The sequence below is a fragment of the Sceloporus occidentalis genome, unplaced genomic scaffold (genome assembly GCF_023333645.1).
Source record: "Sceloporus occidentalis isolate IW3139 unplaced genomic scaffold, rSceOcc1.0.p SCAF_87, whole genome shotgun sequence".
Lineage (NCBI taxonomy): Eukaryota > Metazoa > Chordata > Lepidosauria > Squamata > Phrynosomatidae > Sceloporus > Sceloporus occidentalis.
This window is the reverse complement of record NW_028317067.1, coordinates 1,512,181-1,537,053: the sequence shown is the minus strand read 5'-3', so window position 1 is coordinate 1,537,053 and position 24,873 is coordinate 1,512,181. Positions and strand designations below refer to the sequence as shown.

The 24,873-nt window shown below is 39.9% G+C and overlaps 1 protein-coding gene across 1 annotated transcript in view; it reads left to right on the top strand.

Annotated features, from left to right (window-relative positions):
* LOC149284882 (neural cell adhesion molecule L1-like) overlaps window positions 1-22,631 on the top strand; it is a 29,392-nt gene extending 6,761 nt beyond the window's left edge. Inside the window, exons 2-27 of the mRNA XM_089496144.1 lie at window positions 1,396-1,410; window positions 2,687-2,792; window positions 3,224-3,417; window positions 5,187-5,309; window positions 5,607-5,777; window positions 6,002-6,113; window positions 6,964-7,148; window positions 7,452-7,583; window positions 8,322-8,465; window positions 8,749-8,860; window positions 9,358-9,524; window positions 9,703-9,862; window positions 10,293-10,420; window positions 11,168-11,269; window positions 11,425-11,622; window positions 12,261-12,331; window positions 12,603-12,825; window positions 13,047-13,162; window positions 13,619-13,802; window positions 14,313-14,429; window positions 14,847-15,026; window positions 15,517-15,636; window positions 16,455-16,613; window positions 16,881-17,012; window positions 17,547-17,619; window positions 22,400-22,631. Coding sequence (XP_089352270.1) covers window positions 1,396-1,410; window positions 2,687-2,792; window positions 3,224-3,417; window positions 5,187-5,309; window positions 5,607-5,777; window positions 6,002-6,113; window positions 6,964-7,148; window positions 7,452-7,583; window positions 8,322-8,465; window positions 8,749-8,860; window positions 9,358-9,524; window positions 9,703-9,862; window positions 10,293-10,420; window positions 11,168-11,269; window positions 11,425-11,622; window positions 12,261-12,331; window positions 12,603-12,825; window positions 13,047-13,162; window positions 13,619-13,802; window positions 14,313-14,429; window positions 14,847-15,026; window positions 15,517-15,636; window positions 16,455-16,613; window positions 16,881-17,012; window positions 17,547-17,619; window positions 22,400-22,631 — 3,656 coding nt within the window. The remainder of the gene's footprint in view (window positions 1-1,395; window positions 1,411-2,686; window positions 2,793-3,223; window positions 3,418-5,186; window positions 5,310-5,606; window positions 5,778-6,001; window positions 6,114-6,963; window positions 7,149-7,451; window positions 7,584-8,321; window positions 8,466-8,748; window positions 8,861-9,357; window positions 9,525-9,702; window positions 9,863-10,292; window positions 10,421-11,167; window positions 11,270-11,424; window positions 11,623-12,260; window positions 12,332-12,602; window positions 12,826-13,046; window positions 13,163-13,618; window positions 13,803-14,312; window positions 14,430-14,846; window positions 15,027-15,516; window positions 15,637-16,454; window positions 16,614-16,880; window positions 17,013-17,546; window positions 17,620-22,399) is intronic.
* Window positions 22,632-24,873: the final 2,242 nt, after the last annotated feature.

Sequence of the window (24,873 nt, the reverse complement as noted above, 5' to 3'; positions counted from 1 at the left end):
AGGTTGAAGGAGCATATTGACCCAATTCTGATTTAACCCTTGTGCGTTTCTAGGTCAGGCATAGGTCCCACACAAACCCGCACCCGCTCTCCCAGTCAGACTCTCCACTAATGTGCAGTAAGCACCCCTCTGTATGCATTTTAATATTTGTGTCGTGTGAGAAGCATACTAAACGTCCAGTATATTCTTTGTTGCTTTGAGCTTTCATCTTTTTCTAACATTCTTTCAAGAACTAAATAACCATTAATTAACCACTTTTGCCCTCCTCGTCTTTCAGCAACTTAATTACTTAATTAACAAATTTTTATATTTGTCAAAGACAAAGGATGCAGTGCCCTTCACAGCATGTAGTAGATTTAGAGCCGTCTTAACAGCATTGCACATTGAAAGCAATGCACCCCCCCCACACACAAAAAACATAATGGAAGTGAGGATTAACCAACAGAAGTATGCATATGTGTGTACATGTAAGGGAGAGCAGCTTTGAGTCTGGCAGGCAGTGGATGCCCATACACAAATATACACATACACTGTCCTTACACACGCCTGCCCATATACACACAATCCACTGCCCACACACATATACACTGCCTATATATATACAAACATATAGATAACCCTCAAACACGCCTGCCCATAAACACACATATACACATACACTGCCCTTACACACACATACAGTATGCACTATTCTGATGAGCAGGGCCAGTTGGGGCCTCATTGTTCCATCCTATAGATACAGTGCTGTTCAAGGGGCTCCGGGGTGAATCATCATTGCTGCCCAGTGTGCCCGTTTGTTAAGATGCCACTGAGTATATTACACTAGAAAACATAGCTCACCCCTTTTCAGGTTTAACCTCTCTCTCTCTTAAAAAAAGTATAAAATGTCCTAGCCTCCCACTTTCCTGTGGCAGAGGCACGGCACTGGCGGTCCAGTAGGGTGACGGCAGCATCTGTGCCTCTTATAGAATAAAAGACCACATCTTGCTCCCTCTAGGGGCTGTATACTGCAGAACAAAAGGGATATGATATCTTAACTCGGTTCTCGGCACTTTTCAGGGTAAGGAGCAACTAATTTAGCTCTTTCTTACAGACGCTCGGGACAGTGTCAATGTGCCTACAGCTCAAGGTCTGGATTAAATAAAACTAAATCTAAAAAACATAATGCACATGTTCTTGTTTGTTCACACTGACATAGTTCGCCTACTTACATCTTCTGATGTTGGCACATTGATGTAAAGGGTCCATTCTTTGCTTGCTTTCATAGATGCATTACCTCTATGTATAACTAATGCCTTATTGCCTAAATCCCGTTTCCTTTTCTTAGCAGCTGTTTTATACATCCTTCTAACGGCTCATTCTTTTTCTTTTTCCTGTCCTTGCTGGAATCTGCAGATAAATGGGAAGAAAGTAAGTTACATCACTTTTTTTGTTAATCAGTATATCTACTCTATAACATAATATTTAAGAAATTGTCTTAGTATTGAGAAAATTCTATCAAATCTTTAACATCCAAATCCAACTTTTTGCTTATTTCAAAGACAGAATTTGATGCAAAAGCAACTTTAGAGCAGGCCAAAAGGGATAGCTGTCCCTTACCATAGGGGCCCTCGGCAGCTGCCATTTGGGCCCCATCAACAGGAACTACCAGTTCAGACCTCTTTACTAAGGATTTCTCTGTTCTGTCCTGTAAAGCCCCCTTCAGTTGGTGATCAGCAGGTGGTACGCAGACTGTGGAAGAAACCTTGTAGCTGCATAGCCCTCCACTCACGTACAGTTTGGAATGAGTAAGCCTATGGGCCCCTTTACGTCTAAAATAATAATAATAAAAGATGGTTCTGATTGATGATAGGTAAGAACCATTTAGCCCATCTAGACTGCCCATTTCCCTTAGTGCTTCATCTACACACGTTTGGATTCCCTAACTGTAAAACCTCTGCCACTTCTGCTGGGAATAAAGTAAATCTTCCTTACACAATGACCTCTTGTCCTAATACTTCTCCTCCTTGGAAACAAACTTCCCTCCTATACTTTGTTATTATACTTAAATGTATCTGTCACAACCCCTCTTTCTTTTCCTTTCTCCAAGCTATAAATGCTGAGATCCTTTAGTCGTTCCTGATCATTTTTATCCTGCAAACCATTGACCATTTTAGTAGCCCTTCTATGAACTTTCTGTAGAATGTCTAAATCCTTCTGGAGATGGGGTTCTCCAGAACTGTGCACATTACTTTACTGAGGTCTAATCATCTGTTTCTGCTACTAATAATGCCTCTAGCTATACAACCCAGCACCCTGCTTGCTGTTTCCACAATTATCAACACTGAACTTCAGTTCCCACCTTCTGGACCATTCCTCTAATGTAGTGACATCATTAGTCTTGGGTTATTCCACCAGGAATGGCTACGCTGTTGCCATCTTTTGCATCGTCTTGCGAAAAAACAAACTTTACCCTTTGAGATCTTTTGTAATATCGGTAATAAAAATTATTAAAAAGAATAAGTCCTAGCATCGAGCCCTGGAGTACCTCTCTGGTATTAAGACTCTGATGTCTTACTTGGTATAGGCAACTGTTACGTTAAAATAATTTTAACAGCTATCATTTTTGCGTAACTAATGTGACTAAGAACATACTTTGTGAACTCATTGTTTCCACTTTGTAAGACATTATCTTCTCTTTCTGCAGTGGTGTACCCCCCTGTCATTATTGACCAGGCGCCACAGACCTATGTGATCTACCCAAATGAGGACATTATTCTCAAGTGTGAAGCCAAGAGAAACGCCAAAGCAACGTAAGTTTTTTCTTCTTCCCTATAACCTATCATTAACCTCTCTTTTACATACTTTGCTGATCCCCTATAAAAAACATCCTAATCTTCTAAATTTGCAATTATACTGGAAGCTCTTTGGGTCATGGGCTGATTTATGGGCTGACTAACCAGGGTCCTTGGTAAATCCAATATTTGTGTGATTTGCTGCAGAATATGACGGCGCTATATAATCAATCCAGTTCATAGACTTACACAGCCCTGACGTTTCAATGAAGCCGCTACGAAAATTTGTGCATTTTGATACTAAATATATACATTTTATAAAAAAAATATATGAAAAAGTAGATGATCCTTTAAACCTCTTGAACTGTGACCTCTTTCCTAGAATGTCTCCTCCGCTTACACACTGTACATAGTTTAACCTCGTTATGTATATATTTACCTCTTTATAGGTATAGATGGGAGAAAGATGGTGCGGCGTTTGACCCGATAAACGACCCCAGAGTGAGCCGCAAACCAGATTCTGGGACATTGACAATCATTAATCCCAATGGAAGCATGATGGAATTCAAGGGCAAATACCGCTGTTTTGTCACAAATGAACTGGGCACTGCGATTAGCCATGAGATTAAAGTTATCACTCAGAGTAAGTCTGCTGTGTAGTCATTAACCTTATTCCAGGCTTCGGAACGAGAGTGATAAAGCTATCAGGCAAGAGCTATACGTTTAAGAAACAACTTATACACAAGCCTTGGCAGCGATGGGTTAATATATCCTTGCCAGAGTTGCACTTCTATGGCATTAACATCTAGGGTGCTCTTTCCTTTTTTTATGACCTTGAGTGGAAACATGCAGCATAAGTGCCTTTCACTTTGGTACTTACTGTGCGCTGTTTCCTTGGTAACAGTTTCCTTGGTAACCACAGTGAAGACGATGTAAAGAATGAATTGTAAATTGTATCAACCGTGGGTGCCCACCCCCCCTCTTCCAGTATCTCGTTCACCCATTTCTTGGCATTACTCGTAATAAATGTTTTACGAGAATTAGTTTAAAAAGGGAAGGTTTATGGATAGATGAATCATGTCTATTACATTAGTGATTATATAGCTAATACTGACTCTTAAAGGGTCAAAGAGCGAGAATATATCATGGTATACATCGGGCTACATGTAAAAAAGATTACGAGGCTTATAAAGAAGTGGCGCTGGGCAGTTTTTTTTGGAAGCTGATAATTTAATGGGTAATAAAAAGCCAAATAGTTGATAACAGCGGAGTGGGTTTGAAATAAGAAAAGGCCAAATAATAAGACATTAGGTATTCAATATAAGGTTTAATTCTTTGAATGCCAGGGAACTGTGGCACTCACAAGGTTAAAAAAAAGCCAGTGTGATAGGATTTAAAAATATCTATAGGAGTTTAATTCTGTACCTGCAGACAGGGAGGTTTCATCACTAAACAATGAGTTTTAGAAGAGAAGGAACATTCACGCTTACCCCACCACCACTGTGAAAGGTATTTTTTCCACAATGGATCCTGTGGATATTTTTTTTTGATCCCTTTTCTTTCAGCTCCAGAACAAAAAAAGAAATAATTTATATGTGTATCCATTATTTAACCTGCTAATTCCTAAACAACAGAAGCAAGAATCCAGGGATTGGAAATAAACTATAGGACACGTAATGAATTGTCTGTCCTACCGGGGACCCTGTGTCACTAGAAGGCCATATGGAGATCATGATTGTAGTCTAGCTACAGATCTGCTCAAGATCAACTAAATTGTTGTAGTTCAGATTGATTAAACCTCAGTGGGATTTTTTTCCAACACACAAACAAGACTCAAAATATTATATTACTGAAATCTTTAGAAGGGAGAAAGGGAATCTTTTAATTCTAAATACCACCCTCTCTAGAAACAAGTTAGGTTGCACATAACTTACTTCTGGACAGAGAACACTACCTTATGTGCCGATTATTGAGATGACATAGATATACATACATTTTCTTCTTCTTCTGATCTCTCTTTCTCTCGTTCAACCCTCCTCACACACAACACTATCCAACAACCTCTCTCCCCCACTGCACACTGCAGTATCCACCAGCACCTTTTCAGCGTGTAAGTTCTTGGTCATACTGGGCCCTGCACAACATCACCTTAAACTTAAGAAACAATATAAAAGCATTGAAATAAATATAATCTGAAACGTTTATAAACTCTTCTGCTGTGTCTAATCTCATCCTTCTGGACGGTTGTTAGAAAAGATGCTACTTGTTAAATGTCTACTTTAAAATCAAAATTATTTAAAGACTTTCTGAATATGAGAGTTATGCCCTCAATCCACGGGTTCTGTGTCATCAAAATAGGCTGATGTTGTAGCGAAGAGACCAGCTAAAAAAATATTAATGTGCTTTTTTTAGGCACTCCAAAATGGCAGAAGGAGACCATCAAGCCAATCCAGGTAGAAGAGGGTGAATCCATCATATTGCCATGTGACCCACCTAAAAGTGCAGTGCGCCCACGTGTCTTCTGGATGAATAGCAGTAAGTAAAAAATTGAGTGGAAAGCTCTTATGAAGACTCAAGAAGACCTCATTGGTTTTCAATTTGGTCCTTGGAGACCAAGATCAAGCACGTGGCCCTCAGGGCCCAAAGTTCCATGTTATATTGGTTTCTAGGGTAGTAGAAATCTTTAGGTGCAAATATATCAGTTGTGATGTAATATTTATTATTACATCTCTGTTTTGGGTATATTTTCAGTATTTTGCTCATGTCCATTTACTTCCAGCTACCAAATCTCTCTCGACTCTCCTTACTGTTTTTGGTTTTCTCATTTTACAGCTCTACTGCATATCACTCAGGACGATCGAGTGTCTATGAGTACGAATGGGGACCTCTACTTCTCAAACGTGAAGATCCAAGATGAGCATCCTGACTACATCTGCCATGCCCAAATTCCCGGCACCCGCACCATCCTGCAGAAGGAGCCCATTGCCCTCAAGATTACTCCCAGTGAGTGCGCCAGGTGTACGCAGGACAGAGTAATGGTGTCTCTGGCAGATTTCACATTTTAAAATAATTTCTGACAATCTGCGTGTATCTGCAGGCTAGAGAATATATCCTTAGGTCTCTTTAGAGTTTTATACTCAGTAGGGGTTCTGTTAGGAACAATTTTTTCTGGCGGGGTTCTGTATTGGTATAGGAACATGTCTGACTGATCGTCGTTTCCTTGGCAGCTAATTCGGTGAAGTTCCGAAAGCCTAAAATGATGATGCCCAAGGATAGCAGCAGTAGTTACCTGGCACTGAAAGGGGATTCCCTGCAACTTGACTGCATTGCTCAGGGATTGTAAGTATACACACTCCTTTTCCTATACAGCTACTGTGATAATGTACAAAATCCTCCCCAAAAGGCCAGTATGCCAAACATACAAGCATAAAAAAAACCTCAACTATCCTAAAAGTGGGCTTGCCAATTCCCAATAAGTTGCCTTTCTGGTGGTGATTTAAAAGCAGGTAGTGGAACTTAGAACAGATGAGTGAATAATCAGTAAAAATCACATTAAATTTGGGCAACATTTTTGAATATTGTGGCAACATTATACTTTGTTCTTCCATTCCAAAATATCATTCTGGGAATAGGCACAGACTGTGCAGTAGTTCCTCCTTATATTGCCCTCTAATTTGCATTAAAAGATTCCCTTTAGAGGTTGAAGTTGATGGTTTAGAAGAGCCAGTGATAAGGATAATTGTTTCGTTGCTCACTTTTGTAGTACTTTAATGCATTTTCTAGGTGTGCAAACACACTGACCCAATTTACTCTTTCTTTCTGTCTCCACTATTCAGTTTCCACACTTTCTACATCTTATTTTCTTACCTCTATCACATACATTATCTGCTCTCTCTCTTTTCCCTACTTCTGACCTACTATCACACATCTACTAGTCTCTCTTTCATTTTTCTTCATTTAGCACCATTTAGCATATTTACATTCAATGTATAATTAAGCACAAAAATACTACATAATTACAGTTCTGTAGGTAGACATGAAAAAGCTATCCTCCCACAGTGTAATTGACATTGTAATGACCCACACATGCCCTATTGGTCCTATTATTTTCTCATATTAATTCTGTTTTTCTTTTTTTATTCCCCTATCTCTTTTGCCTCTATCACGGTCCTCCTTCTCTTATTCACAGACCTACTCCACATGTTGAGTGGTCTGCCTTAACTGGTTCCATATCCAAAGATCGCTTTCACTTTGATGAATTTAAGAAGACCATGCGTATCGACAACGTCATGTATGAGGATGACGGCCAGTATGAGTGCACTGCCACAAATACCGAGGGCAAAGTTCAGCACACCTACACCGTGACTGTAGAATGTGAGTTATTGAAATGCCTTATTTAAATAATAACAACAAATATAGGTCTGAAGCATTTTTTTTGTATTTTTTCTACATATATATATATATAGCACGATATATAGAATATCCTTTGTTGTTGCCTTCACCATGATTGTACCGAGGTTTGGTTCAAATGTTTCTATCTATTATTTATTATGTATAATGTATTATTATTACATTATTATTATTATTATTATTATTATGTATTATTTGCGTCTGTGTCTCTTGCGAATGTTTCTGTTTCTACTTCTTTGAGAGAGATTTCCCTTCCCCTTGTAACAGCTGCCCCCTATTGGATTAAGAAGCCTGAAAATTCAGTTTATGGACCAGGAGAAAATGCATTGATAATCTGTGATGTGGCCGGGAAACCTCAACCAACAGTCACATGGAAAATCAATGGAGAACCATTGAAAGGTGTGTCTTCGTGTTCTCTCGTATGATTAGCAGGACCTTCCACAAAGTTATGGCTCTGAGTTCACATATATTATGCAAATAAAATTGGACATGTATGTACATACAGTATTTAATTCATTAAATTCATTATATCCATTTCCTACTTCACATTCTTAAATCCATCATTCTTTACCTGTTTAATCGACCTTTCCATAAAGTAGTCCATCCTGGCTCTTATTCAACCATGCCTTTAGTGTCTTTGCTCAACTACAGCTCTTCTCCATCCATTCTTTTGACCATTTCCTTTCTCTCTGGCAATCGGCTCAGAATCCATTGTCTTACATCATTCTCTTCCACCTTGTCCAAAAGCTGCAGTTTGTTAAAATTCTGCACATACCCTAAAATTCTCTTTCCATCCATCAAATGTCACCCATACTCACCTCAACGCTCTTCATCCTATAATGACCCTCCAGCCCTTTTCATTTATGCCCAGTTAGAACTTCCTCAGTCCCATCATCCATTGTCCCTTGCCTGGCCTGCACTGTGTCTGATCCAACAATTTTTCTCCAATCTGATCCATTTTAATGTCCTCTCAAAACATTTCGCTTTGTCGTTTGCCTTTCCAGGCACCATTATTGTCCTTCACCTGTTCCTTGCTTTCTGTAACTGCATTTTACAATAGAAAGGTGAAATTATAATTTTATTGCCTAAGATTCACCTCCTCCACTACTTCATGTTCTTTTTCTCCATGTGCTTTAGAATCTGATCTGAATGACAACCGAAAGTTGAAGGAGGGAAGCCTGATCCTTCTTAATTTACAGCTTGGAGATACCGTTGTTGTTCAGTGTGAAGCAGAAAACACTCACGGAAACATCCTTGCAAACGCCTACGTCTTTGTTGTAGGTGAGTCCTGTCTGATAAGGCTAGGATGCAATAATACACTTTTACGGGCAACCTAATGGGAAGCGCTGGGATATGACATTGTAGGAATTTAGCGGGGCAGTTTGACGACGTTAGAAAAGCTACAAGGGCCAACTGGAATGGATAGAGAAAAAAGATGGCGCAAAGATGACAAATTAATTGGACTGGTAAAAGAAGGGCATTTGAATGGGGCCAAAACTATTTAACTCCGATGATCACCCACTTTTCTGATCGTCCCTCACTATCCGCCTGTGTCTTATTTCAGAGTTACCCCCGCAGATTCTAACGCCCAACGACATGGAGTACAATGTGGTGGAAAACACAGACCTTCTGATGGATTGTAGAGCATTTGGCGCCCCGGTACCATCAATTACTTGGTAAGATCCTCAAACTTATTAAAACTTTAAAGCCAAGAAGAGACATAAGTACTGATTCCGCAAGGGGCAGATGGTGCACATGCCTACAGAACTTTGCCCCACCAGAGGTAAGTGGGTGCGGCTTTAAGGGAGCTCTGCCCATCCACAAGCTCGTATTTTGACTGTGCTTCTTTACAGTGCTCTGCAAATTTTTCAAATTTTTTTTTTTGTAAAAAAAAAGTGATTTTAATGTGATTTCAGCAGTGGTCCTAAAATTTGATGCCAATTTATTAAAGTGGAATATATAACCCCATAAATATGACATATTGCAGCTGCTGGATCAGTGGACCAAAACCCCAAAAATGTTTGCTGATTTAAAAAAAAAAATGGGCAAAAACAAATCAATAGACGTTCTGCTTTTTTATGTCCATAACAGTAAAGAAGGGGCTTGCAGGTGTACCGTCTCCATATATTTTATGGAAACGTCAGATTTTCTCACTTTTTTTTATTTCACACAGGCAGGATGAGCAGATGATTGATGTTCTTACAGTCGACCGGTTTTCCCAGTACGCAAACGGGACGCTAAAAGTCAAAGAAGTTCAAAAGGAGGACGCAGGGATCTACGATTGCATAGCAACCAACAGCAAAGGCAGTGCCCGGATCTCTGCCATCCTAAATGTCAAAAGTGAGTCTGGAATTCCAGCCTGATAAGAATAGTAGATAGTATAGTAAACACCATTTTTTCTTTTGGTGGCAAAGACCAGCAAATAATTTCATTTGTTTTTCGGACAAAATCTTGCTATTACCAACACGTGGTCTACTTGATCGCATTGACCTGACCACACTCTGTCTTTCTTTATCAGATGCGACTCAGATTATAATTGCCCCTCAGGAGCAGCGGGTAAGGAAGGGGTGGAAAGCAACCTTCCACTGCAAGGCTTTGTTCGACTCCACATTGGAAAGGAGCAGGGTGGAGTGGAAAAAGGACGGCTTGGAGATTGAAGAAGATGACGACAGTGATAAGTATGAGACTAGCTGAAGAACTTCGCTGTGCAAATAGAAAAGGAGTGCCCTGATTATATCTGCTCCAGATGGTTAGGATAATAGTGGTTTTGATCATAATGTGAGGTTTTTATGTCCATCCCAGCAGTTTAAGGTTGCTTGGAGAGAACATCTAAAGCAACTCCAGAAAGCAGAATGCTAACTAAAACATTTATGCCCCAAAACGGGACGCTTCATAAATCAGCTGATCATTTGAGGCATGTAGCAGTGAAAATGGTCAGGTCATATTAAGTTGCTATGCAAATAAATGGGCAAGCAAAGATGGGAGTGGGTGTGGCTACAGTTAAACCACACCCCTTTTGTTCCACATTTACCTAATGGCACGATCTAGTACTTATGGAATGGTATATTATATATACAGAAGGATAATCCTATTTTTCCAACTCTCCAGGCACGTCATTGATTCCAATAACACGCTGTATATTGCCGATGTCCAAGAGGACGATCAAGGTATCTACACGTGTGTTGCCTACACTGATTTGGACGAGGTGGAACAATCAGCGGAGCTGGTTGTAATTGGTGAGTACCCAGCAGTAGCACATCATTATAATCATTCAGTTAAAATAAAAATATCAGAGTCATAAAGCTTCATAACAAATACTAGAAAGCGGTGGACTTAGATGGGTAAAAGCTTCTCCAGCTGTGTGGAAGGGGCTAACCAATGTCTCTTATTTTTGGGGTACCCTTTTTCATATGCTCAGTATAAAAATTTGACCTAATCAAGAAGATTACGTGACTCGTTTCTTTTGCCCAGTGTTGATAGGATATCTATATTCGAACACTGAGCTTAAAACATCACTGACCCGTGTTTACCAAACATACTACCATGATTTGTCAGAAGCTGAAAATACATCTATATATTAAATTTGATGAATTTCATTACTGTATACGTCAACGCCATTATGTTCTCAACCCACTGACCCAAGTCACCACTTTCTGATGAGTTGTGCATTGGTTAAAATTTTAAAAAAAGGCTCAGCTCATGTTGGAGGTATTCACATATGGCCATTAATGTATTAATTACAACACAGCAGCTGCTCTAATAATACAATGAGATGTATGTGATTACAAACTTTTTAACTACTGTCACATTACATTCCCATTGAGCACTCAATAGCGCCTGTACGCTTCTTCATTTTGTGAGTTTTCAGACTTTGATTGTAAAATAATTGTAAAAAATTGTAAAAAAAACATGTAAAATAGAAATAATTGCTGACCTATGTTAATGGAATCATGCTAGAATTACCTCCTTGTCTTCATTTTTAGACCTTCCTGAACCTCCTTATGACCTTGAGCTATCTGACCAACAAGAAACATCTGTAATTCTCTCCTGGACCCCAGGCAATGAAAATAACAGCCCAACTGAGGGTACGATATTCTGTTTTCTGAAGATATTTGTGGCGTTCACCACTGTAATGTTTAAATTAAAGCACTCTACACTGCTAGCCCTTTAAACACATTGTTGCATGTAAAACACTCAGCTGGTTGACACGTTATTTTTCTTTATTCTCTGTATCCCACAGAGTTCATTATTGAGTTTGAGGACAAAAACTTTGAGTCCGGAGTGTGGCATGAGCTGATGCGAGTTGACAGCGATCAGACCTCTGCCCAGTTGGAGCTTTCACCCTATGTCAACTACCATTTCCGGGTTAGAGCTGTAAATGAGATAGGACCAAGCAATGGAAGCAGTCCATCAGAACAATATGAAACCCCTCCGGCAGGTACTCTATAGCAAAGGTTATTGGACAGGATGGCGGGAGGTACAGCGGGTGATTGGTGGTCCTGTCAAATGTTAAAACTCAAAGGAGGGAAACACCTTGCCCTGTCTCTAAAATCCGAGTTCTAGACAAAAACACACCTTATATCATCCATCTGTAGTTATAGATTCTCCTTGTTTCACAGCCAGTGCCATTACTAGGTTCCAGACAACAAACATGCCATTTCTAGATTCCATTTCTAGACTACTACTACAAAGACTCATCCCGACCCAGGAGAGTTTCTAGTTTCTTACAAAGATCTGGGCTTTAAATCTATACTATCTTCAACAGAACTGTCCCATCTCCAGAAAGAAACAGCTTGTTCCTTCTACAAACATCCTATACTCCCCAATCTCTAGTCACACACCATGCACAAGCCATGGCATCACACATAGCTGTCCCGTTTCGGTGTACGAACAGACCTGTCACATCTCGAATGCATATTCCCACAGATTCAAACCCACTGTCTATCCCGTCTCCATGTACAGAGGGTTATCGTGTTCTATTTCTCATCTCAGACATAGAGCTTGTCACTTGTCTATAGCAGCCAGCATACAGTGTAGTTCTATCGTCGATCATTGGATTTATCATTACTATTTCAGCACCTACAAAGAATCCCACCGAGGTGAAAGGTGAGGGGACAGAACCCGATAACATGCATATCACATGGAAGGTAAGTGAACAATAAACTGGACTAAAATATAAGACTTTATATGGTAAATGTCCTCAATAATATTTAATTATCCATGTTATGTGTAACTCTTATAGGACCGCATTCAGGAGATATGTTCTATCTTCATGTATGGTTTATTACTATGTTTGGAGCCCACCTTCTTATTTTTGTACCATAGAGGCATAACAGACATATGCCAACTCTTTACGTCATTATACCCGTGTTTCTGTTTGTTTAGATACTTGTTACATCTATTCTGTCCTCTTCACAGCCACTGAAAGGTATTGACTGGAACGGTCCTGGTTTTCAATACATTGTACGATGGAGGCGCCATAGTCAGGATGAAACATGGAAAGAAAGAAAGGTTCAGAGCCCTCCTGTTATCGTGCAAGACACAAATACGTTTGAACCGTATGAGATTAAAGTTCAGTCCGTCAATGAATATGGCAAAGCTCCTGAGCCCAACTCTGTCATCGGATATTCTGGAGAGGACAGTGAGTATTGCCCCAACCCCAAGACAGCCTTTCCTTGGGCATACTATCCTAACATGCGTCACTTAATCAATCTCTTGTGTTCCAGCTTTATAGTTTATAGTATAACAGAGGAACTGTAGCGCTTTACAGTCTCATTAACTTTAAGCAAACTACAATCTTCTGTGCACTGACTTTATTCCAAAAGAAAAGTGTTAGGACGAGTATGTTCCTCTCATTTGCAGTTCCCACCTCTGTACCTCAAGATGCTGGGATAGAATCCATTAACGAGAATACGGTCAAAGTGGCCTGGCTGCCCGTGCAGAAGGATGGTTTGAATGGGCACTTGAAGGGATTCAGGGTAAGTAGCAGCTATAACATATGACATAGCCAATAACAGTGTTATAACACTGAAGTTTTTAAGCCTATTGGTAGAAATAAGATGTGAAAGAAAAAGCACAGCATGGATGTTGAAACCATGAAAATATGTGGCACCTATTTTACATTTCACATAATCTCAAGCTAGCAACTGGAGCTGACGGGTAGTCACTGGTGGCAGAGGATGTAACCTGGGGGTCTGAAAGAGGCACAAATGCATGTGGGGGTATTTAGCAGGGGGGAACCATTAAAGTGCATATGATGGCTAGAATGTCCCTTTATCTTGGTTCCTAATACGTAAAGATTAATAATAATAATACCATTCTTTAGTGTGAAAAACATTATATTATGAGCTTGTTTGGTCCTCTGGTTGGAACGATTGCCAGATCTTTATCAAAGTCCTAGGTTAGTCCTAACCTACTCCAATCCTACTTCCCAGGTGGAGTACACCATCCATGGACATCACAGACAAACCAAGAGAACAGAAGTGCGTGGCAACACCACCCATGCGCTCATCACTGGACTGAAACCTTTCAGCAACTACTCGGTCACAGTCAGCATCTTAAATGGGAAGGGACACGGGCCAGCAAGCGAGTCTGTGACGTTCCTCACAGACGAGGGAGGTGAGATCCTGATGAGAGCTCACTTTACGTTGGTAGATATTGGCAGTTCATTTAGTCTCAGAGGAGCCGACAGATTGGGTGTAGAACAAAGTGGACCAGTATGAAAGGGATCTTTCCCAGTGAGTGTATGCACTTTGGATTCATTTATCAATGGTAGTGTAAAATCTTATAAGATTAAGTAAAGATGGGAAAGAATTGTAGTAATTTTGACAGGGTCACCACAGGTTGGCAATTCAAGGGACAACCTGACAACCAAGGAGGATAAGAGTGTCAATACCCCATAGATAGAAACAGTAATAGAGTAATAGCAACAGTAATAGCTTTCCAAGACAGAGGGTGATACTTAATGCCTCCTGGAAGTTCACTGGGGTAATAAGGTCGTTTCTCAAAGGATTTCCTAGGGTAGTTTTGTACTGGGTATTGTTCCTTTGTTCCTTTTTCTCACTTTACAATGAAAAGTTCTATTGTTATTGATTTCTCTTGTTATTGATTATCAATATTTTTCCGCAGTACCCAGCCCTCCTACTAACTTGCGATTGCAACGCCTTTCTGACACCTCTCTGATGTTAATTTGGGGACCCCCTGAGACTCCTAATGGAATCCTGACAGGATACGTAATTAATTATGGTAAGCGATTCTATTTACGTTTATTTAAAATGATTCATTTCTGCTGACAATTTTGCCCCGTGAATTTCATTACAAAAAAAGAAAATACTTGGAGCCCTAAGCACTGCTGTCACTACCAATCCGTTGAAAGCAACTGCCCCAGGTATGGAAGTGCCTTCTTATAATTAAGTAATACCCCTGAATTTGCTAAGGGTACTCCATGGGAGGAGGTAAGTGCCCTCTCTAACCCCTGTGGTCATCCTGTATGATAGGAATTTCAGTTCTATGAATATTTGATGCATATAAATGTATCGGCTCCCTTGTTGCCATTACTCTCGTGTGATCTGAATGCACAGCGTCTCTTTCTGCTTAGAAAGTAGAGCTATACAGAATTTAAAAAATGATCTTTTAGAATACTTCCCATGTTTGCCCTTACAGTGAACCTCAGTCACAGCGAGGAAAAGATTTCCTCGGAAACAATTCACGATCCTGGGCAGCAAAACTGGACGCTATCCAGAGTCAGACCTGAAGACAACTTCAAGTTCTACGTCTATGCCACCACCTCTGCAGGGCTCAGCAATCATGAAATTATCGAAGGCAGCACAAAACAAGAGATTGGTGAGGCTCTGGTCGGGGACAGATTAACTGCTTTGGCTATACAATATGGTGCAGCTGAAACCAAGTCTTAAGGGACCCTTTGACGTTGCGTTCACTGTCCTGATGTGAATTTAGAGAAATGTGACTCATTCCAACTTTCCCAATATTTCTAGTACAGTCCTTACTGTAAGACCTGTGCCTTACTGGCTGACTGCACAAAACCAATGACCCGAAAGATCACCATTCCACCCATCGTACAAGCACATAGAGCGTAAATAGGATGTTAAATGACATCTCATGATAACACATTATAACTCTGTACATAAACACAATAAAATGTAGCCAACTGTGTATCATAATTCATTCCCTTCTACTATACTTCAATGTTCCTTTTCAGAATATCCTAACTTCTAAATAGGTCCACATGGTGTCTAAGGTGTATTTCTTCTAAACATGTGCTTCCAATGCTGGAAAGTGATACACATCTCACCGTGTGTTTGTTTGTGCTCAGAAATCCCTCCGATTCAGAACATCTCGGCAACTGTTGAGGGAAGACGTGTAACTTTGAACTGGAAACCGCTTGATGGCAAAAAGAACGTGGAGCTCAAAGTCCAAATCAGAAATAAAAGTGGTATGTTCCACCAGTGGGATGGGGTGGCACGGGGGCCGAGAAATTAAAACACACAGCACTGGCATCTACACAAAAGCTAGGAATAATTTACAGCCACTGATAAGGAAGTTACATGATTGGTGGTGGCCTCGGTGGGTCCTCGCCTTATATATGGATCCATTGTAATATTTTTTATTATAGTCTTCAATGGCCACCATACATCCTCAGAAAGATATATCCATTTCCATGGTGGATTTACTTACTGCTGACTAGGTGTTAGAGCACAAGATTACAATTTCAAGCTAGACTGTTTAAAATTACTTTACAGAAAACATAGTAGGATGTGAATGTCCTTCCAGCTGAGATGATAAGGCTCAACAGTGGATTAATTAAAAATAGAATTAAATTTTAAAAAATACCAGGTGTCTTAAGGTATGGGTCATTGGTCTACTGTTTCTAAGAAGTGGAAGAGTTTGCAAATGTATTGGGTAAAAGATTATCAAATATGTTTTTTTAAATGCTTATTAAAGTACTTAGAAATTACTTTAACATGCATTCTTTGTCAAGGTGTCTTCCAGGGGCACAAGGTTGTGCCTTTAAGGAGAGTCAAGCCCTAGTCTGGTGGGAAAGTCCTCAAGTCAAGGAGGTTAGGGGTGTGGGAGAATACATCCAGTGTTGCTTATGGAGTACGATCGTAAGGGGTAGTAATTTCAGTGTGTGGTAGGAATTCTTCTATTTTCTATGTTCTCTTGAGCCAAGGGCTCAGACCCAAGGAACCCACCACCCTATCCTGTAAACAGCACAACATGCTTTACATTTTATTTCTCTTCTTCGCTTAGGTGAACACTGGTTCCTTCATGGAAATGTCAACAGTTCCTGGTTATTTTATGACTTGAGTGAATTAAACCCTGGGTCGACTTATGATATTCGTCTGATGGCCATGCTTCCGACTGGGGAGGTGGAAATTTGGAATACAACATTGCTAACAAAAGGAGCAGGTGAGGGCATACTTCAGATTCTCATTTCAGGTTCCATTTCAGGTGAGGAGGTTAGCCAAATCTCTGATTCCTAGGAGGTCCAGTCTTATTCAAGGTTACATGATTATACGTCATGATGTCCATGATCTATGCATCAAATGGAAACTTGCTTAAGTTTATTTTTTAGGGTTTCCCCTTTTGCGAAAAATCCTTCTATATATGTAAATTTTCAGAGTAAACTCAGTAAACACCTTATTTACTTATTTTACTTATGCTTGTCTCTTTTAGCTTTAATCACAGAACACAGAGGATTTGCCTCCGAGGGATGGTTCATCGGGCTAATAAGTGCTATTGTCCTGCTGTTGCTAATCTTGGTTATTCTATGCTTCATCAAACGCAGCAAAGGTGGCAAGTACTCTGGTAAGTTCACAGCCTTCACCCTGTACTTTAGGTCTAATCAGGAAAACCACCCATCTCATCACTGGATGCCCAAATAGATAGTTTGACCAGGCATGTGACACAAGGATACAACACCAGAAGGTCAAAATGCTTTCCAAGAAGCCTTGGGACTACTAAGCCCTCTATTTTCTACCATGTAGATAAAATATTGTTTTCATTTATATTGGGCCTTTATATTCTGCAGTGTGGCACAATGAGCAAGTTCTAGGTGTAAAACAATTTGGATGTTCAGAAACAAAAGGTTAGGAAGGCTCTGCTCAATTGATCTTACAATCTAGAAGCTTGGTCGTGTAGGACCTTTTTGCTTCTCTGGACGCTGATGAACTCCAAACTTCTTCAGATTTCTTTTCCCCAGAAACTTACAATAGATAGAACTTTTTTTTAACAATTTTAGTTACATTCTCCTTACTTTGCATCCATCTATAAGCACTAATGCAGTATATGAGCCCAATGTGTATTGTGTACATGATGTCTGCATCTTACCTGCCCATACAGTAAAAGATAAAGAAGATACTCAAGTGGATTCTGAGGCTCGGCCAATGAAGGATGAAACCTTTGGAGAATACAGGTAGGTGGAACCCTGGGAAATTGCACTCCCCAAGAAATAAAACCTTATGCATGGGGGCCACAATTGAAAGTGTATACATCGGCTGCCAACAAATCGTGGCAATAAAACAGAGACGTGTAAAACTACCGGAATGACAAATCCTTTATAAAGTTTATAAAAATTAACTAAAACGAGTTAGAATATACGAGTGGAGAAAGCTCTGTGCATTTGTGAAGCAGCTGTCTTCCTTACTCACTCTTGGACCCCTCTGCTAGTCATATGATGCCATACTTCCATGTCATCATCATCATCCATTAAAGACCAATGAGGTAAATCTCCTGTTCTACCTCTTGTATGCACAGATAGGGGCCACACAGGGTCCCCTTGGGGCTTGGGACCTGATCTCACTAGCTCTCTCTGTGAAGCCTATAGACATAATACTAATTTTACCCCGATGGTCTTTGGACTGATCAAACCGGGCAAGCTTATTAACTGCAAAAGTAATTAACATCTGCCGTGAGCAGTAACAATATCAGTAATATCAGTCTTCATAATAAAATAGTCTTTTTGTCATTCCTTACCTCGAGCAAGATTTGTTCTAGTCAATTTTTTAGGATATAATCTTTTTTATTAAACCATTACTGACATTACTAAATATCGGGCGAAATAAGTGTTTCGGTAAAGCCTTTGCTTTCTGTTTTATGGCTTTGCAAGAAGTCTGTTACTCCATCTGGTACAGATTATTATGCAAATATTAATTGCGGCTTCAAATCTGGCAAAGCTTGCATACAAATAGTAAAAAAAAAAAAATAGGCAGAATGAAGAAATGATGAATGAAGAGCTGAAAATAATCCATTATTGCACAGATGACAAAAGTATCAGTTAATAGCCAAAAAAGAAATACTAGGGTTTAGAGTCAAACTTGGTTAGAGATTTATTCACTAAACAGTGAGCCGTAGGCAACCCTAGAAGAGGTACTTTGTCCTGCATAACACAGAATAGTTTTAGCCATATATCCCAATATATAGCTACAAGCCACTAGTATAGTTCCAGATATTAACTGCAGATAAGCAAAAAAAAGCATTTCCTAATTTCTCACAATATTGTACCAAACAAGAATAGTCTCACAATAACAAAGAGCTCTATTAGCGACGTGTTCGTGCGTCTGTATTAGAGAACTCTGATTATCCAGAGAAACGTCCACAGTGTCAGAGCTTTCTTTTGGAGGGACTGATGAATCGCTATACATAGGAACTTTATATATTTTAAATATTTGAAATGCTAAAGATTATACAGATAAAGTCAATGAGATTTCTCATACATTTCGTTAAATAACACATGGCTGACAGATCCGATGTAGATTGTGATGATGCATCCAGAAAATGTTTACCTTTCGAATTATGTATAAAAATATTCTTGTGCAAGGTTAAAAAGTGGTTTTATCACCATAGCAACCAGATCAATTCTTCAGCTAGCAGGACCACGGCCATATTTACCTTTGGTGCTCCACACTGCTGTCCTTACGGTATATGATGTCATAACCTGGAATTATAACTGCTGGGGGGGGTGCAACTGAACTATGAAGGTTGTGCCTACTCCTTAGTGTTAATAGCCCAGTTGGAGAGATAAATGATCTCCCTTTTAAGCGGCCCATTGGGTAGTAGCGGTAGGGAGTCCGATCATCCAAAAGGGTGATCTGGTTCCCTGTTATGCGGCAGAGAAGTTGCCCCCCCCACACCTGCCACCGTAGGCCTAGTTGGTCTGGGCTTGAATACACCAGAATACAGCCGTACACTGGCCATCCTAATGGATTTGCCAATGGGAGGCAGATGCTGTCGGGCAGCAACCATTCCCTTGGGCCAGGTCAAGCCTAAGCAGGACCTTCCCATTTGCTGCCATGGTTATAAAACCACTTAGCAAACTTTGCACGACCTAAACTTAATACTTGTTATGTATTAAACCACCTCTGTGTTCGACAAAATGTTGGCTGGGGTCATGAAATATGTTGAACCGGTCCAGGTTGCATTGCTGTGCTAGTCCTTACGCATTTGTTCTTCACTCTTTTATCCATGCTGCCCATCAGGTCTCTGGAAAGGTAAGCTGCTCTCACATTACACTGTCCCTCGTGGCAGTGGCACTATGGGGGAAATGTGCTCCGCTTTAATTTAAAAAAAAAAAGTCTTATTTGGAGCCTTGGCTCAAATCATTTCTGGAACCTTATCAAATTTAAAATACCTAGGAAATTGTTAAAAGCAAGGACAGGCACTCTGAGACCCTGAAGATGATGTTGGACTGCAAAAGTAAAGGCTAACTGAAAAGCGGAAGTTTTCAGTAAAACTACAACTTAAGGGACTCAGATTGCTAAAATCCTTACATAGGGGCACAATCGTTAACCTTGCGAATCTTAAAATCCCCCCTCATTCTAAGCCGGGGAGCTGGTATGTTCTCTGGTATTATAATAAACCTGTGAAGAGCAGCGTGCCATATGTCAACATGGCATTTCATTTAACATTGTTCCATTTCAGTCCATGCAATGTTATTTCTGCTCGTGGATAACGGATTCCTGGTATTAAGGACACCATAGGTCCGTGGCAAGGTTTGTGAAGGTCCATAGAACATTATTACGTTCTCCATCACAGATCCAAGTACATGTCCACCATGAGCAATATTGGTACATACCCCTGACCACAAATACACCACCCCAAACTTTCTTTAAGACAATAGAATAGGAAACTATGGACGGTTTAATGCTAGCTCTACACATTTTGACTGCACTCTGCACAGCTTGATCGTGTCAGCTCCAACTACCCCTCTAGACACTATACAGTTTTAATCATATGGAAACCAACTACCCACGACATAGGCCTTTAAACCTATTTTCTTGAAACGATGTTGGGTAAGAACCTTGGTGAGTTCTGTAAAACATTAACAAGAGAGTGCCAACCACGCATACAGTTTGGGAGTCTAACGGCCAACATGGAATTTGAACAAGAAACGTAAATCAGAGAGCTTTACAGATACATTGTATACTTTTTTGTGGTTCCCAGGTTATTTTATCTCTTTTTTACCATTCATATGCCCTTTGTTGTTTGATTGGTGTAGCTGTGTGTGTATGTGTTTTACCTTTTATTAGTAGTGTGGTTGCTTGCATCGTTAGCCGCTTGTCTATATGTAAAGTGTTCTTGTTGTCCATGCTCGTGAATGTCCATGTGATTGTTACGCTCTTATTGTCTCTTTTTTAACAGCAGCTCATTCCTTAGAAATAGGTAAACTTTAAAAAAAAGGGGGGGGGGGCAAACCCTGGCTTTCTTGATCCCTTCTGCATGTGCTTATGATGTAGCAGAAGGCATGCCCGGCTTCAAATACAGCTCAGTGGCAAAATGTGATTTAGAACAGGGATATTTCCCAAAGGGATTAAAGCAATGTGGCAAAGTGCATTACCATCTGTGACCGATTCCCAAACAGGTCACCGCTGAGTTTCTCGTGCAGATAATGGTAATGCATGGCATCATGTAAAGCTTTTCTTCCAAGGGACGTATCTCTATCGAGGAAATCTTCACCAAGAGGCTTATTGATAAAAAAATGCCACCTTATAAATTCATGAACACTTTCCCTCAACAATACTGTAACACATGTATAGCATTACTTAATATTCTTCCATACTGAATTCATTTAAAAACAGAATTTAATCTTAGGCAAGGAAAGAAAATCCCCAATAATATTAGTGGGATATGGGGTAACGTGCCTACAACATATGGAACCAACATGATGTGGCTCTGAGAACCTGGGTGGTTTCAGAATCTATGTACTTACTGGTAATTTTTATTTGTTACATCTTATTTAGCTCAGTTAGCTTCAAAAGGAATAGATGACACACACAAAATCAACGGTTGTTGCCCTCTTGTGTAAAAATGTTAAACTTTTATTGGCTCTCCCTAGCCTCCAGATGACATTTTCAACATCTGTCTGATAAGATTTATTATACAGATCCCACCGTCAGCAATGGACGTTCTCATTCTGCATGCCCTCTCTTTCTGCATGGTTGGCCACTCACACTGACGTTGTAATTGCATTTCCAGTTGAATTAGCCAAGTCTTATGTTTTGGATTCCATTGCTTTCTCCCTCCTGCATCTCTTAAGAGCAATACCTTTTATATCATGGAACTAGATTGCTTTGCAATGCATTCCTCTCCCCACTAAAACAAATGGTTAATCCTAAAAAGTGGCCAGATGCTGGATACCGCATGATTAAAATGTTGCATTTACCATTTCGGACATAACCGTAGGATATTTATTGCAGGATCTGCACCATGAACGGTATGCTTTTCACTTGACAGGTGCTTCAGCATCCATAAGATAATTTCTGATATTATTGTATTATTATTATTTTTTATTATTATTATTATTATTATATTTGATTTTGCTGTATTATTATTATTTTTTTACCCAGGTTGAGTATATTTTTTTCATACACTTTGTTTTATCTTTTTTTTTGCATTTATTTTACAGTCTCCAGGGTCGGACTGGAACTAAAAAAAAATGTTGAGGTGTTAAGAAAATAACAGATGATAATCTGATAAGAATTAGCAGTTGCCCAGTATTACATTGGATGGCCAGACCAAAAATCGAATTCAGAATGCATACTGTTCTTTTTCCAGCTCACCTCTCCCATCCTGAGACCCTTTTTTGGTTTGACTATTATTAATAGGATACTCTTAATTGATCTACGGTACAAGCCTACCAGATAGTACTTCTACCCCACAAACACCCATCATTTATTTTTCTTATCTTTATAATCCAGTGACAATGATGAGAAGCCCTTTACGAGCAGCCAACCTTCTCTGAATGGGGACATTAAGCCTTTGGGAAGCGATGACAGCCTGGCTGACTATGGCGGCAGTGTGGATGTTCAGTTTAACGAGGATGGCTCCTTCATCGGCCAATACAGCGGTAAAAAAGAAAAAGAGGCAGCCGGTGGCAATGACAGCTCTGGAGCAACCTCACCAGTCAACACCAACATCGTAATTGAATAAAGATTGATTTGAGGAGCAGGAGGGTCCTAGGGGAAAATTTAGATTGAACGTCATCAAAGGGGTGGTGGGGAAAATTTGGTGGACATGGAGAATTTATTTTTTGGCTTGCAAAAAAAACCCAAACTAACCTATTTGGTGCCAGAGGGCAATGTAGCCGAATACATTGCAAGCCTCTTGAACCAAAGGGGTTGACTAGCTGTATCTTCTCTTGGACTGCGACTCCATGCCTTTCATGCAAAACTTAACATAAATAAATGAAAGGACTAAGATAAGTAATGGGCAGGTGGTTTTAAACACCTTCTGCAGAAGATTTGTTCCAGTGTTCTCACTTTAATGTACAAAAACAAAAGGTAAGAATCTTAAGAACAAAATAAGAAACAAACATTGAAGAAATTAGAAAAAAAAATACACAGAAAAAAAAAGAAAAAACCAAAGGAAGAGAAAAAAAAACGACAAAAAAAAAAAGTATCATGTCTTTCACGCCAAGTTTTGCATTCACTCTCAACACAGGACATGTGTTCATTTTCTATGGTGTCTTTTATTTGTACTGTTCTTACCATTTGGTTAGGGTCCTTAACGAGGGACCCACCAGCTCTGTGGGTTTTATTATACAAGTGCAGCTTGCCAAATACAACGAAAATGAGCAATGTGTGTATGTGTGCTTCGCGAACACAGAGAAACCTTCTGCAATTTCTGACATTTCTATCATTAACTTTGTATTTCATCCAACCGTCAATCAATAGGGTGGATTCTTGGAGGACTTGAAATAGTCCACGGTTACACAGTGTGAGTTCTTGCATATCGGGGAGGGTTGCAATATGTTCCAAGTCACACTAGCAGGAATGCACTATACTTTGGGCATTGGGCATTAACCCCTTTTTCAGCTGCCAGACTGGCAATGTGCCCCCCCTTTCCCTGGCATCAATGACTTTAATCAAATCAACTGAAATCTGTAGTATCCACATTGTTGCATTAGAGCAAACCATTAGCTCCCATCAACAACAGATGGGCTTTACAATCGATAACAATTTAAGACCTTTGGTGGCACATCATGGTGGGTTTTTATCGTGCAGTTATACTGCTTACTGTTCTATATAACTGAAGGTATTGTTCTCAGGATCTGCGCAGGTGAGAAGCTGATTTAATTCCATTATTGAAAGTGAAATCCTCAATGCCATGCTGCAGGATTGATTTTTGCAGTTTCTCCTTGTCACAGAGAGAGTTAATTGCAGGGATTAGTAAAGGAAAGGTACAAAAATTAGTAAGGAAATGATGCCGCAGAGGCTTAGCTTTGAACGGCCTCACATATTAAAGTACTGCGTCGTTTCATACCATAAGAAGGACCAAAGGAGGACTAACATCATTTATTCCTGTTGTCTATACTCAGGGGCAAGTGTGGCTTAGTGGTTAAGGTGCCTACATGGAATAACCAAGTTTGGTCAGCTCCACTTTGGGTGATTTATCACCCGTATGTCAGCAATTTCCCTGTGCTTACCCAATGCCCCAGTGTTCACTGCGGCAGAACAGAGTGGCACAAAGAGACACTGGTGGTTTCCAGCTCAAACATGAGCTCTGTGGTCTTGGCAGGCTACAGTATAATGAATATCAAAATTTTTCCACTGGGTATCCACCATTGCTGTCATTTTTTTTTCTTTTGGGGTGGGGGTACACAGAAGGGGAAAGGAAAAATATGTGGGGGTGGCAGGAAAAAAAAAAGATGAGCTTCAAATGCCCCCCATTAAAACCCATCTGGTTTTCTAACTAAAGTGAGACTCGTACAACAAAGTGCGAGGTCAGTGTAAGTACGCCTCATACAGCAAGGTACGAGGTCCATGTTTCTCATACATGCTTATTTATTCATAATCATATGGTTGACCATAAGTTGTTGATACGGAAAGCTGTATTAATCTAGATATTTTAAGATAAATGTAAGATGGTTTCTTCACATAATATGTATATATCTGTGTGTCACAATCATAAAATCTACATTTGAAAACTCAACATTCTATTTAACTTTTGAAGGATCAATAATCCTTGTGTAACGGAGACAAATAATTCCTCGGTGAACTTATCACAAGTTGCTCAGAACGTCAGCTATGAGACAATTTTCTGCCATTCTAGGGTTCACTGAGCATGCAAGGGTGGGAGAAACGGCTGCTTCCTGATCCGTGCAGTCCTTTAATATCTGCTAAATCTAATTTTTTTGAGGACCGAACTCTTATCAATTAACCCAAGTTGACTA